Source organism: Mauremys mutica, chromosome 10, assembly GCF_020497125.1.
Source record: "Mauremys mutica isolate MM-2020 ecotype Southern chromosome 10, ASM2049712v1, whole genome shotgun sequence".
Classification (NCBI taxonomy): domain Eukaryota; kingdom Metazoa; phylum Chordata; order Testudines; family Geoemydidae; genus Mauremys; species Mauremys mutica.
The window spans coordinates 5,305,803-5,320,005 of record NC_059081.1 but is presented as its reverse complement, the minus strand read 5'-3'; the positions used below and the strand labels follow the sequence as shown (position 1 = coordinate 5,320,005).

General features: G+C 51.0%; 1 protein-coding gene across 6 annotated transcripts in view; it reads right to left on the bottom strand.

Annotated features, from left to right (window-relative positions):
• BIN1 (bridging integrator 1) overlaps nt 1-14,203 on the bottom strand; it is a 162,900-nt gene that overhangs the window by 82,666 nt on the left and 66,031 nt on the right. For all 6 annotated transcript variants that reach the window (XM_045031812.1, XM_045031814.1, XM_045031815.1 and 3 more), the window contains exon 2: nt 2,268-2,348. In XM_045031812.1, the coding sequence (XP_044887747.1) occupies nt 2,268-2,348 (81 nt within the window). The remainder of the gene's footprint in view (nt 1-2,267; nt 2,349-14,203) is intronic.

The following is a 14,203-nucleotide window of genomic DNA, read 5'->3' as shown; positions in this document are numbered from 1 at the left end:
CACAGTGCAGAATAAGCGATTGCACACCCGAGGTAGATCCTCCATTCAGTCACTTTATTCTGGACTGATTAGTGCAGTTTGCGAGCACGCTAATCATTCTGGAATAGCGTGTTCACACATGGAGCTATTCCAGAAATGCTTATTCCACAGCAGCTATTCTGGTCAATTTCCCCGCATAGACAAGCCCTTTATAAGGAAGTCCACAGAAATCTCATCTATATATAGAGCTCTTTTTCCAGCATATCTGAGCCATCATAATAATTATCCCTGGCATTTTCAGAGTGCTGCACAATCAAACTAATCCAGGTTTAATGACACTCCCTGCAAAACAGGCACCATCCCTTTTTTACACATGGGGAAACTGAGAGGCAAAGAGAGGACAAGCAACGGGTACAGAGCAGCTCCTAATCCTACGATCAATTAACTGAGTGGCATAGTTCCCCCTTCCTTGTCCTGTCCCCTGAGAACAGAGAGGGCAGTATGAAACTGAACACCACAGCATTCAGGATAACAAAAATTAAATGCTTCTTCACACCTCATATTGATGCACTGTGGAACTCACTGCTGCAGGATGGTGGCTAGATTTAATGGGAGGGTTGGGTGGGCAGGGAGCTGTTTGTTTCCTTTTTAAAAAGAGTCATATAATTCCGTGGCCGCTGATGGCTAGTCAAGCAACAAATATTAAGGGCAAATTGTTTCATGATACCACATCAGCCGCAAGAAACACTTCTCCCCCACATATAACACTGCACAATCACCGAGACCAGCAACAGGGGGTTGGCACTTCCTTTTGAAGCACCAGTTACCACTGCTGCCAGAGGCAGGACAGAGGCCTTGAGGGATCCACAGGTGAGTGTCTGGAGTAGGTCATTCTATTACTAACGTCTGTGGTTCTGGGACCTTGGGGACAGGCCGCAGAAAGGCAATGGAACAGGCGCTGAGCAGTACCGGCACAGAATGGGTTCTCTGGGGCTGGGGACGTATGGATGCAGTAGCAGGAGGGGGAAGGGTGCATGTGGAAATGGACTCTCTGTATGCATGAATAAGGGAGAGGGAGCTGGAAGAGAGGGAAGGAAATTCTATGGACAGAGGGGAGGAAGGGAGCCAGGCAGAGACTGATTGGTGGGAGGGGACCGGGAGGTTGGTCAGGAGAGAGCTGAGAGATATTAAAACCAGTATCTATCCTTTAATACCCAGTATAAATTAAGGAGTTTCTGTTGCGTGTGCAACTCCCACTTGCGGGACTCATCCCATCCCTCAGTCTAGCTCCGAATGCCTTAAACAAGGGCTCTCGAGAAATCTTCCAGCATTCAGGTTTGCCTTCCTATGCCGAGGTCTCTACGACCCTCTCTCTACCACAGTTATCATCCTGTCCCCTCATTCCTGTGTGGGATCACGCTTAGCTATTTCATCCTTTCCTCACAAGTCACTCCCTCTGGCCCACTCGTCCTTTAGCTTCTCTTTTCCAAAATCTCTCCCATTAGCTACAGTTTCCAGTCTAAGTGGCAACATGCTCTAGATAGAGAATATGATGTGACAGCTCTGTATAAAAGCCTACAAATCAATGGGTTTTCTTGCCATCCTCCAAACATACATTTATTTTTGTGCGGTGTTTGCACAATGGTGTCCTGTTCCAGGACTAGAACTCCTAGGCACTACAGTAATAGAAATACATTTTGTTAAAATGCAGCAGTGAAACATTTTACCAGACACACTGGATTGGCTGGACTTAGCAAACAGATACAAAAAGGGAAATAACGCTGTGGGTGTTAGCAGTGTATTTCCTTTCACCATTTATGCGGTTTGTTTACTTTTTTTGCATTTCACTCAGCTGAGCAAAGGGAAGGTACATGGGCTAATGTTATGTTTAGTTTGTCAGTTTCATTTCCTGGTTCTCTGGCACAAGCACAATGCAGCTGGTGGGCAGAGTTTCCCGCACTGCCAGAGCAAACCGCTGTTGTTAAACTGAGTTTATAAGAGGAGGGGGAAATATGGAAATCTTGCTACTCAGATTAGATATTATTAAATCTAAATTTTGGACCTAAACTGGCCTTTTCCCATACAATGTTAACTGCCACGTGGCAAGGAAATGACATAAGAGATTAGCGTGATCTGGCGTGTATGCACAGGAGGGGGCTTACAGGTGGGTGGGTAACTTCTGTGTGACTATGGCTTCATTTGTAAGTGCCTTAATTGCATGTTCATTTCCAAAAGCCCCCTGCAGCGCTAGGGCCCAGTGTGTAATTACATATCACCAATTCACTTACCAGCTGTTTGTTGAAGTTCTGCACACACTGCTCAAACTGCTCGTCCTTTGTTTCGTCCGCTTTGCCGAGCTTCTGTAAGACCTGCAGGTGGGGAACAGAAGAGGAGGCTTTAACCCGGAGGTCACAAGGCTGACAAAACTGTACGAGGCAGGAGCAGACTGTGGCAGCTTCTTGGCACATCAGACAGGAAAAGGGAAGCCTCTCCCGTCCCTGCGCTCAGCACGTCTGAGATGCTTCACGAGTGGACAAAGGGTGCGGAGCTGAGTCAGCGTGAGCTCATGCCTGCTCAGCCCTGCTGGGAACGCTACTTCAGCGATCAGAGCCCGGCCTCCACCCAGGGTGCGGGCGGACGAGGCAACAGCAATGGGATGGATGCTGCCTGGTTTTGTTTATGAGGCCAGCAAAGGAAGGACCCTGCTGCCTCACACCTTGTGCCGAATGGGTGCGACATACTAACTCCGGTGTCTGAGTGGGGAATCTGGAGCATGCAGCATTTTACACCCGCTTTCATAGAATATCAGGGTTGGAAGGGACCACAGGAGGTATCTAGTCCAACCCCCTGCTCAAAGCAGGACTAAACCCAACTGAATCATCCCAGCCAGGGCTTCATCAAGCCTGACCTTAAAAATCTCTAAGGAAGGAGATTCCACCACCTCCCTGGGTAACCCATTCCAGTGCTTCACCACCCTCCTAGAGAAAAGGTTTTTCCTAATATCCAGCCTAAGCCTTCCCCACTGCAACTTGAGACCATTACTCCTTGTTCTGTCATCTGGTACCACTGAGAACAGTCTAGATCCATCCTCTTTGGAACCCCCTTTCAGGTAGTTGAAAGCAGCTATCAAATCCCCCCTTTCTTCTCTTCTGCAGACTAAACAAGCCCAGTTCCCTCGGCCTCTCCTCATAAGTCATGTGCTCCAGCCCCCTAATCATTTTTGCTGCCCTCCGCTGGATTCTTTCCAATTTTTCCACATCCTTCTTGTAGTGTGGGGTCCAAAACTGGACAGAATACTCCAGATGAGGCCTCACCAATGTCAAATAGAGGGGAATGATCACGTCCCTCAATCTGCTGGCAATGCCCCTACTTATACAGCCCAAAATGCCGTTAGCTTTCTTGGCAACAAGGGCACACTGTTGACTCATATCCAGTTTCTCGTCCACTGTAACTCCTGGGTCATTTTCTGCAGTCCCTAGTCTGTAGCGGTGCATGGGATTGTTCCATCTTAAGTGCAGGACTCTGCACTTGTCCTTGTTGAACTTCAGATTTCTTTTGGCCCAATCCTTTAATTTGACTAGGTCCCTCTGTATCCCATCCCTACCCTCCAGTGTATCTACCATTCCTCCCCAGTTTAGTGTCATCTGCAAACTTGCTGAGGGTGCAGTCCATGCCATCCTCCAGATCATTAATGAACAAGCACAAGCATAAACAATTGCACGGGGTACCAAGCGGCACAGAATCAGGTCCAGTCAGGAGATCATTTTTTCCCCCCTCCCAGGATTGCTGGACCCTCCAGCCCACGAGAGGAAAGGCGAGAGACACAAAGGGCACGGAGGAGAAGGAACACCACCTTCCCTCCATTTCCTCTTCTCACACAAACACACACCAGGTTTGGGTACCTGGTCGCTAAGAGGGCCCTGATCAAATGCTATTCAACTCCAGCTGGTGCCAGAGGAGGGCAAGGGACCACGCACCCATCTATCTCCCCACACCGACCAACTAGTCTCCTCTCCACAGCGAGAGCTCTTTGCACAACACAGCTGGCCCCCGGCCAAGTAAACCGTTATCAGGGCACTTCCCCTATCAGAAGTTCCCCTTCAACACACTCTCTCCAGAGTGCTTGATCACTCGCCAGCCAGGGAGACCCACAGTGCTAGGGCCTGCCAGGGGCAGTGGGGTGGATTCCAGCTGTAGAGGAGATCGGGACTGACTCACCCTGCCTTGGGCAATTCCAGTCCTGGAGCCGTGGGGATGCTAGGGAGGATCTTGATGGAGCAGGGGAGAAGGCCCGCTATGCATGCTGTGTGCAGAAAGGGCACGTGGTATTCCCAGCCAGCCAGCTGGTGGATTCAGAAGCATGGGCTGGTCATGAATACAACACGTATGTACGTGCACACACAGGGGGTTACATGCACACGCCGAGCGTTACACACACACAGATGACACTTGAAGTAGAAAATGCAGCCTAACAAACACTAATTCTGCACCCCGAAACCTCTCCTATCAGCAGCATAAATCCAAAAGCACAAGTGTGGGGGGTGGGGGATGGGGGAGAGGTACACAGCATGGCCCTAAGGCTGTAATTAAGGATATCAAGCTATTCTGGTTCACTTGAGAAGCTCCCCACCACCACTACTTAAGCAGGGAGAGAGCCCCCCAGTTAGGGTTGCCAGATTTCTAATCGCACAAAACCGAACACTCCTGCCCTTGCCCCGCCCCTTCTCAAAGGCCCCGCCCCCACTCCACCCTCACTCCCGCCATCGTTCGCTCTCCCCCACCTTCACTGACTTTCACTGGGCTGGGACAGGGGGTCGGGGTGCGGGAGGGGGTGATGGCTCCAGCTGGGGGTGCAGGCTCTGAAGTGGGGCCAGAAATGAGGGGTTCAGGGTGCAGGATGGGGCTTTGGGCTGGGGGCAGGGAGTTGGTGCAGGAGGGGGTGATGGCGCCCACTGGGGGTGCGGGCTCTGAGGTGGGGCCGGGGATGAGGGGCTTGGGGTGCAGAAGGGGGCTCAGGGCTGGGGCAGGAGGTTGGGGTGGAGGAGGGAATGTGGGGGTGCAGGCTGCAGGAGCAGGGCCAGGGCTGGGGCAGGGGTGTGGGCTCTGGGAGGGAGTTAGGGTGCAGTAGGGGGGGGCAGGGCTTAGTCCCCTGTTCTTAGTCCTACCCAACTCTGCCAACAGGTAGGAGCAGAGACTGGATTTCCTAGCTGCCCGGGCCCTTGGCCAGTTAAACTTTCCAGACCAGGTAGGGGAAGCAGCACCGGAGTCCACAGAACCTCAAAACAGGTGAACAGGGAAAGGCCCAACCCCTCCTGGCTGCAGGGTGTTGTGGGTAAACTGAGGCTGGAGTTTACCCACAACACTGCACTGCAAAAGGGCAACCCAGGCTGGCGGCCCCAACTCAGGTTTCCAAGAGCCACACCCTCCGGGAGGCCTAGCGGCACTGCGGCTGGCTAGTCTCCATTCCCCCAGCTCTCTGGTTACAAGGGAGGCCAGCCCCTTTTTATCCCATCCCCTTCTGCGCCCTCCCCCAGAATTTTTGCTGTCTGCAAGTGCGTATGGGATTAACGCAGGTGGCCAGCACCCGACTGACAGACCGGGAAGGCGAAGCCCACGCTCTCTGCTTGGAACACGCACAAGACGGGCCCTGACAATCTGCTTTCACTCGCAGCTGAGGGGAATCAGCCTCTGCAGACCATCAAGTCTGGATCCTCTCCAAGAAGGTCACCTATACATGCATATGCAGGGGTGGGGCTAATAAGATGGTGCCTGTTCAGACAGCCACGAGGGATTTCTCCCAGCTCATCGCCCTGGGTGTCCCCCGTGCAACGGCACTAGCCACTAGCAACTTCCGTCAAGCCGGTGACCTAGAAGCTGTGACCTTTGCCACTCGCCTCTCTGGATGTCGCTCCTGCCTGAGGCAGCAGCATAGTGGTTTTGCTAGCATGACAAAGAAGAAAAAAACCCAAACCCACACACACGCAGGATGTGCCTTTTTTTTTTTTGGAGCACAGTGTTAAGAACGAGATTTCATGCACCCACTGGCCAGCCCATGCTGTTACACAGCCAGCTGATGGAATTAGCAGCGTGCTGACACAGCCCTGTGCCTGGGCTTGCAACCTTTCCTCAAGGTCGCGAGCACCCGGGAGGTACAGCAACTCACACTGGAGCTGTGCGTGATAAATCTGTTTAGTCATTCAGCACCTGGTCCACACAGCCCCTGCTACGGCTGTGGTCAGATTATCTAGATTAGAGTGATTGTGTTTTGCTCCTCTGCCTGCGTGGGGGGGAGGGGGAGAATCTCTGGGGTGTTCATGTAACAGCAAGAGGGGGAAAAAATTACACCCACAACTGTGATGAGAACCATCTTCCTTGGGACCAGGGCTTGAACCTGAGACCTCCAGAGCTAGAAGTCTCTACAACTTGAGCTAAAGGAATAGGTGTGATAGCTGGGAGCTATAAAAGACCCCTCTGTGCTCTGTGGATCAGACACACAGCAGGGCACGCACCAGACAGACAGACAGTGGCGTTAGGGGTGCCAACGTTCTGATTACAGAAAACTGCACACCCTTACCCCGCCCCCTTTCCCATGGCTCCGCCCCTACCCCACCCCTTCCCCGAGACCCCCCCCCGTTGCTTGCTCTCCCCCACCCTTGCTCATTTTCACCTGGCAGGGGCAGGGATGCAGGAGGGGGCAAGGGCTCCAGGTGGGGGTGCGAGCATTGGGGTGGGCCCAGGGATGAAGGATTTAGGGTCAAGGAGGGGGCTTCAAGCTGGGGAGTGAGGCTGAGAGTTTCAGAGTGTGGGAGGGGGCTCCGGGCTAGGGCAGGAGGTTGGGGTGGGGAGGGTGTGAGGGCTCAGGCTCGGGGTATGAGCTCTGGGATGAGGCCAAGGGGTTCAGAGTGTGGGAGGGGGCTCCAGGCTGGGGCAGGAGTTAGGGTGTGGGGAGTTGTGAGGGCGCTGGTGGGGGGGTGCAGGCTGTGGGGTGGGGCCGGAGATGAAGGGTTTAGGGTGCAGGAGGGGGCTCTGAGCTGGGGCCCAGGGGTTCAGAGTGTGGGAGGGGGCTTCGGGGTAGGGAAGGAGGTTGGGGTGCAGAGGAGGATGAGGGCACTGAGAGGGAGTTTAGTTGCAGGAAGGGGCTCTGGGCTGGGGCAGGGGTTTGGGGTGCAGGAGTGGGTTCAGGGTGCGGGCTCCAGGCAGCACTTACTTCAGGTGGCTCCCAGGAAGTGGTGACATGTCCCTCCGGCTCCTAGTCGCAGGGCAACCAGGGAGCTCTGCGCGCTGCCCCCATCCGCAGGTGCTGCCCCCACAGCTCCCGTTGGTTGCAGTTCCCAGCCAATGGGAGCTGCAGAGCCAATGCTCAGGGCAGCACCTGTCCTGCAGGCAGGGGCAATGTGTGGAACCCCCTGGCCGCCTTGCGCCTAGGAGCTGGAGGAACATGCTGGCTGCTTCTGGGATCCGTGCGGAGCTGGCTGCTGCAGCCAACCAGACTTAGTGGGGAGCTGCCAGGGTCCCTTTTCGACCGGGCATTCCAGTCAAAAACCAGGTGCCGGCAAGTGGGGTACACAGTGTTCATCCTGTGTCACAGGAGGCGAATTGTGGGGCTGAAGATACGTAGTGTGCAGGGTCCATTCTAACAAAGGACACCGGGTCAGACTCCTGAGTGAACCTCTCCCACTAGGGCTGCAGTGAAAACATGATTAAAAAGAATGGGCTGGCAGAGCTGTTGGCGAGCAGACAGCATGGCACAGACAGTGATCCGAGAGGCTTTTGACCTGAAGAGCCAGCAGTGGCAGCCTAGCCAGAGAGATTTTGCCTTTCAGGTCAGAAATAACTGGACAACTCCCTCACTGGCTGTTCCTCCAGCGGAGTTACACCAGGGATGAATGTGAATCAGAAACTCCTGATCGAGCAACCATACAAAAAGGTACACGTGGTAGCTAGGTGGGGAGTGGCAGGAAAGGGAAATTGGATGGACAGCAAGGGCCAGGGCCAGGGATAGCCGTTCTGAAGGTGGAGGTAGACCAGGGGTGGGCAAAGTATGGCCCGCAGGCCCCGTCCGGACCATCGGACCTTTTAATCCAGCCCTTGCACACCGGCCCGGGAGTGGGGTCGGGGGCTTTCTGCGCAGCTGCCGGAAGTAGCGGCATGTCCCCCCTCTGGCTCCTATGCATAGGGACAGCCAGGGCCAGGGGGCTCTGCACACAACCCCCACCCCAAATGCCCCCCCCCAAGTTCCCATTGACCAGAAACCATGGCCAATGGGAGCTGCAGGGGCGGTGGCTGTGGACAGGGCAACACGCAGAGCTGCCTGGTGCCACACTTCCGCATAAGAGCCAGAAGGGGAGCATGCTGCTGCTTCTGTTGCCTGGATGCTCCCAAGGAGGTTACATATCCGCACCAGGGTTTCATGGTCATCCCCAGAGACAGAAATCCCGAGTAATGCCTCGGCCTGGTGACATTCTCAGGCGTGATGTAGTACTTCCAGGAAGGATGTCACTCACTAAGCAGATGTTCAGATATACTCCAGGGGTTACCATGGGCCAGAGGAGGACTTCCTACCAAAGCTCATCCAGGGCAGAGGGTGGATTTTTTACATCGCTAGCACTCCATGAGACCTGTTTTACAGGCGCACTTGTCAATGACACTGATCAGATATTTCTTTCTGCAGATTCCAAGCAGGGACAAAAGCTCTGATAGGAAGATCAAGAGAACTGTCCGTCATCTAAAGAGGCTTTTTAACAGGCACATGTGTCCGGCTGATAACAGGATGCTTTCAGGACTCTGGAGGGGTCGTTTAACTCAGACAGGAATGCTGAGTATGTTGCCAGAGCTCAAAGGTTTGAAAGGGACTTGGTGCTTATATGTGCAAACAGACATAAATACTAGTCACAGGAAATGATAAGGAAAAGGCTACTAAATGGACTCCCTTGTGCTCCTGCATCCTGTGTGCCTGGGAACTGGCCCTACATTTCAAATGCACCATACTTCATACACACAAGCTGCTTATCAGAGCCCTCAAGCCGAGGTCTGCCCCTTACGCCCAGGGGTCTCCATCCCTCCCTCCAGGAGATCTAGCTCCCCTTTCCTTTGGAGCTCTGTTGAGGTGCTGCTCAGCAGTGCTTAAATCGGTAATGGAAGAAGTGCCGGCGCTCAAGCAAATTTTTTACTTTCATAACTGATGCGGCAAGCCCAGAGGGGCTGGGGGGAGGGTCTCGTAACTGCCAGGTCCAGAGTTGCACAAATTAAGCCCTGCTGCTAAGTGTTCTCCATTGCTGAGAACTCAGATTCGTCCCCCAAGCTCTTCCCACCCACCCAGGAGTGCAGCGGCCAACAACATAACAGCATCTAAGGCCAAGTCTTGCCCTTGGGTGGCCAGCAGCTGAAAGACACAGAGGAACATGCAAAGCAGAGGAATCTACAGCCTCAGGGAACCCTAGGACGGGAAGTGAGGTAAGGGAAAAGGGGTTTATTTAAAAACATTTTTTAAAAAGAGACCACGCCAGAAAAAGAGAGCAGGCAAATGAGGAGTCACCCGCCTGACAGCTCCATGCCAGGTGTTGTCATATGGCAGGAAAAAACACGCACACCCATGGGTGCCAACCGAGCAAGGGGCGAGGTTGGCCTTAACCATAAGGCAGCCAGCAGCACATGTCCATTCCGGCTGTTAATAAACAGTGAACTCATAGGACAACTCCCCTCTGCCAGGAGCACGGGCGCTATTCTCCCCCCGCCCACCCCCAAGTGACAGCGCTTAATCCCTCGGATCATTGCAAAGCCAGATCAAGTTAGAATGGAAACTTCAGGCTCTTTATAGCTATTAATGGAGCAGATTTGCCTGCGCAGAGATGCGGTAAGTTAAGATCCTGACACAGCCCCAGCACCCAGGACTGGAGAGCCAAGGGTGGATCAGACAGGAAAGACAGTCAGGCAGCTGCTGTCTGCAGTCAGGCCACACACGCCAATGGCAGCCAGAAGCATTGATCTGGCACATGAGCATTAATTAAGAAACCCCAGCCGGACACCCTCCTCAGCCCTCGGTCTCTAAAATCCTAGCACGTTACGGCGGCAGTGAAGATTTACAACGGGTTTCAGAGCAAGAAGCAGCCAAACGAGAGGGACAGTTTTAGATCAGGGAAGCGGTTTTACCAAAGGAAGTTTCATGCTGGGCATTAGATGGGATTTCAGCACAAGCCTCCTGCATGAAAGTGGCTTCTATTCCTGGATCACCCATAGATTGGTTATGAGAGCCTGGGGAATTCACTTTGGACAGTGTTCGCACTCGAGTGCCTAACGTAGGAGCCCAAATCTATTTTTAAGCATCTAAATAAATGGTTTGGTTGTCAGTGGTGCTGAGAACCCATGAGGCCCGCTGAGATCTGGTGGGGCTGCAGGTGATCGACATTTCTGGGAGAGCCAGGACACTGGTGCTGAACTTTAAATACTCACGTTTGAAAACAAAACCCACTCTTTGTGCCTCAGTTTCCCCTTCTGTAGACCAAGAACACTAATTTCTACTGTACTTTACAGGGCTTGAATAATATTTTGAAAGCACTCTAAGACCTTGAGATGCATGATGATATTGTAAAAGAGCCAACTATTTTTAAAAAAATACATAAATAAATATGCAAAACAAGCACCAGGCTTACAAACAAGATTGTTTGGAATAAGATCTGGTTTTACATACTCATAGTACTTCATTAAGAGGAGTTTAGACACCTCTAGTCAAATTGCAATGGGTGCATAGACAAATGCTGCAGCCATTATGCACAGAGCAATAGCTCAGACAGAGCCTTGCACACTAGAACCTGACAAGTCGAGAAGGAATGATGGCCAGGAGACAGGGTTATTCCAAACACCCTTATGCCACAGGATCTTTAGCCTCCTACCTAGAACAGTCAGCGAAGAGAACGCTCATACCATCATCTGAAGGACAGTTTTTTTAATCAATGAACAATTAGCCTGTGGAACTCATTGCCACTGGATATCACCGAGAGTTCAAGTTCAAATGCCTCCACATTGCACTTGACATTCAGAAATGATTCCTGGCTCTGGGCAACCATGGAGACTCTTTGATCATTAGGGGGGAGGGAGCAAGTTTAAGTTTAGCACGGAGGATGTTTCCTACTAACTAACTACCTGCTTTTTGACCAAGTCCATCCAATTCCACAGCAAAGCCCAGCAGAACATAGGCAATTGTGCAGAAAGGGAGGATGGTCCAGCGGTTAGTGTAAGACCTGGAAGACCCGGGATTAAATTCCCTGCTCACCCACAGACTTCCCTGGACCTTGTGAAAAATCTTTGTCTCAGGTCCCCCTCTGTAAAATGGGGATAACTAACATGACTAATACATTAAAGGTGCTCAAATACTACAGTAGAGAATCATTTCACTTCCTGCAACTCCCTGGGCTTTCACTGGAGGTTGCTGGTTGCCCATCCAGTTACAAGGTCGGATCCTGTTTACCACAGCCTCCATCACTATTGTATGTGGGCACCTCCTACAGAGTAACCTGATTTATCCTTGCAGCCCCCTGTGAGGGAGGCAGTGTGGCTATCCATTTGCTAGAGACACTGCGACCATGTCACGGATTGCGTGATGCCCAGCCAGAAGCACCTCGGACCTTCCAGACATCAGAGCTGAGCATCTGCATCTCCCAGTGAAGTCAATGAGAGCCATGCCCTGCACCTACAGTTGTGCACTAAATAAAATACATAAATAAATCCAGGCACAGAAGAAAAAAAAATAATTAGTGGCCACATCTGATGGTTTGACTATGACGTGCACAAGGCCACCAAAGAACATCAGTGACAGAATCCAGAACTTCTGGGTCCCATGGCATGACCCTTCACCACACAATCACAGTGCCATGTGGCACACTCTCCACCAGATGCTGCATATGAATAGGCAACAGTGGTAAGTGAGGTGACAGAGCACAGGAAGGTGTTTTTAGGGAAACAGTCTCATTTTGCCACCTTCCAAAAGCTGGTACTACTCTGCAAGGTATTTGTAGCAGAGAGAGGTATGCACTGAAAGCTCCCCCCAGACTGACCCCATGCGAGATCATTACCCAATGTGATCCGCATCGGCAGGAGGGGTAATGTTAAACTCCAAAAGAAGACCGTCTCTTTCCTTTGAGCTCAGATGATTCAGGCTGGAGAAAAGGCAGGGTTAAAATAAATAAATAGATTTTTTTTTTTAAATCCACAGGCACTTTCTACATTTAATCTGGCCCATCAGATGGACTCCCCCAGTCAGTCCTGGGTTTGAGCCACCAGTGAATTTCACCTCCACAACAGACAAGGGCAGAATAGCCCAAGAAAGAGTGATAAGGAAAACAGACCTGTTTCACTTGCACAGTTAGCTGTTCACTCCTATTCGGTCACTGTCATCTTACCAAGCTTAGGTTTTTCCCCACATGGGATGGTCTTGTGGTTATGTCACTAGGAGGCATGAGATCTGAGTTCTACTCCTGGCTGTGCTTCACGTCTGACCTTGGGCAAGTCAAACTTTCCATGCCTCGGTATTCCCCATCTGTACAATGGGGCTAGCACCTACTTCACAGGAGTGCCAAGAGCCAATTGCCTGGTGTATAAAGCACTGATGGATGCTCAAATAAACAGTAGCCACCCTAGAACTACAAAGTGTTACCATAATGTAGAGGGTACTGTTGTTCGGTCTTGTGATCGATACCTGTAGCTAAGCCAAGGCTGTGAAAAGAGACCTCCAATACTAGGGAACAGTTACCAAGAGTTTTTTTCTGTTTGTCCAGTTTAAATTTTAAAATCCTGTCCCTTGTAGGGAATTTTTCTGTCCTAAACAGAGAAAAAAATTATATAAATCACTGTGCTAGGAAGGACAAGCCTGGGAAGAAACCTACAAAATGCCTGTGTGACTAGAGGGCAGGGCTGTATATTCAGGTAAGAATCTACCATAGGGCCTCTAGCCCCCATAAGACCATCTTCTATCTCTTCCATACATCCCCCAAGCCTCTCTCCTTCATGATGGGGACTGATTGGTGGATCTCATGGAGTTCCAGGCATATTTCATCCCCTCCTGGGAGCCCACTCCTTCCCACCCCCATGAAGGAGACATGTATCCTTTAACTAGAGGTTCTCAAAACTCACTAAGCTGACCAATGGCTGCTCTTAGGAGCTGGCATATTTGCATTTCCCTCGTTCTTTTCAACCTACAGCGAAGCACAGATAACTCAAAATGACCATCAAGATAACAGTGTCACCAGACCCACTGTAACCTGTCCAGTATCAAGAGACTGAGAACCCACCACCTCCCTTGTTAGTTTATTCCAATGATTAATCACCCTCAGTGCTAAATATGTATGTCTTGTTTCTAATTTGACTTTGTCTGGATTTATCTTCCAGCCATTGGTTCTTGTTCTGCCTCTCTTCGCTAGATTAAAGAGCTCATTAGTACCTGGTATTTTCTCCCCATGCAGGTACTTATGCACTGATCAAGTCACCGCTCAATCTTCTTTTCGAGAAGCTAAATAGATTGAGCTCTTCGGGTCTCTCCCTGTAAGGCATTTTCTCCAGCCCTTGAATTAACTTTTGTGGCTCTTTTCTGCACCTTCTCCAATTTGTCAACATCCTTTTAAAAATGTGGACACCAGATCTGGATGCAGTATTCCAGTATTGGTCTCGCCAATTCGGTAATATAGGAGGTGACAATCACCTCCCTGCTCCTACTCACTAACCCTTGTTTATACACCCAAGGATCACATCAGTCCATTTTGCTACAGCATCACACTGTCATGGTAAGTAGTTTGTTCACTATGTCCTCTAAATCCTTTTCAAACTCATGGCTTTCCAGGATACAGTCCCCCATTCTGTGGCTGTGGCCTGCATTCCTTGTTCCTAGATGGATAACTTTGCATTGGCAGCATTGTTTGAATGGGACCAGTTATCAAGCAACCCAGATCTCTCCTTATGACTGCCCTGTCCTCATCACTATTTACAATTCCACCCGTCTTTCCGTCATCGGCAAATGTTATTAGCAGCAAGATTACATTTACTTCCAGCTCATTGGCAAAAATGTTGAATAAGGGCTTAGTACTGACCCCTGAGAAACCCCACTAGACAGACCCCATTCAATGATCATTCTCCATTCACAACTACTTTTTGAGATCTGCCCGTGAGTCAGTTCTTACTCCATTTAATGTGGGCTCTACTGACGTTGTGTAGTGCTACTTTTTTAAAATCAGAATGT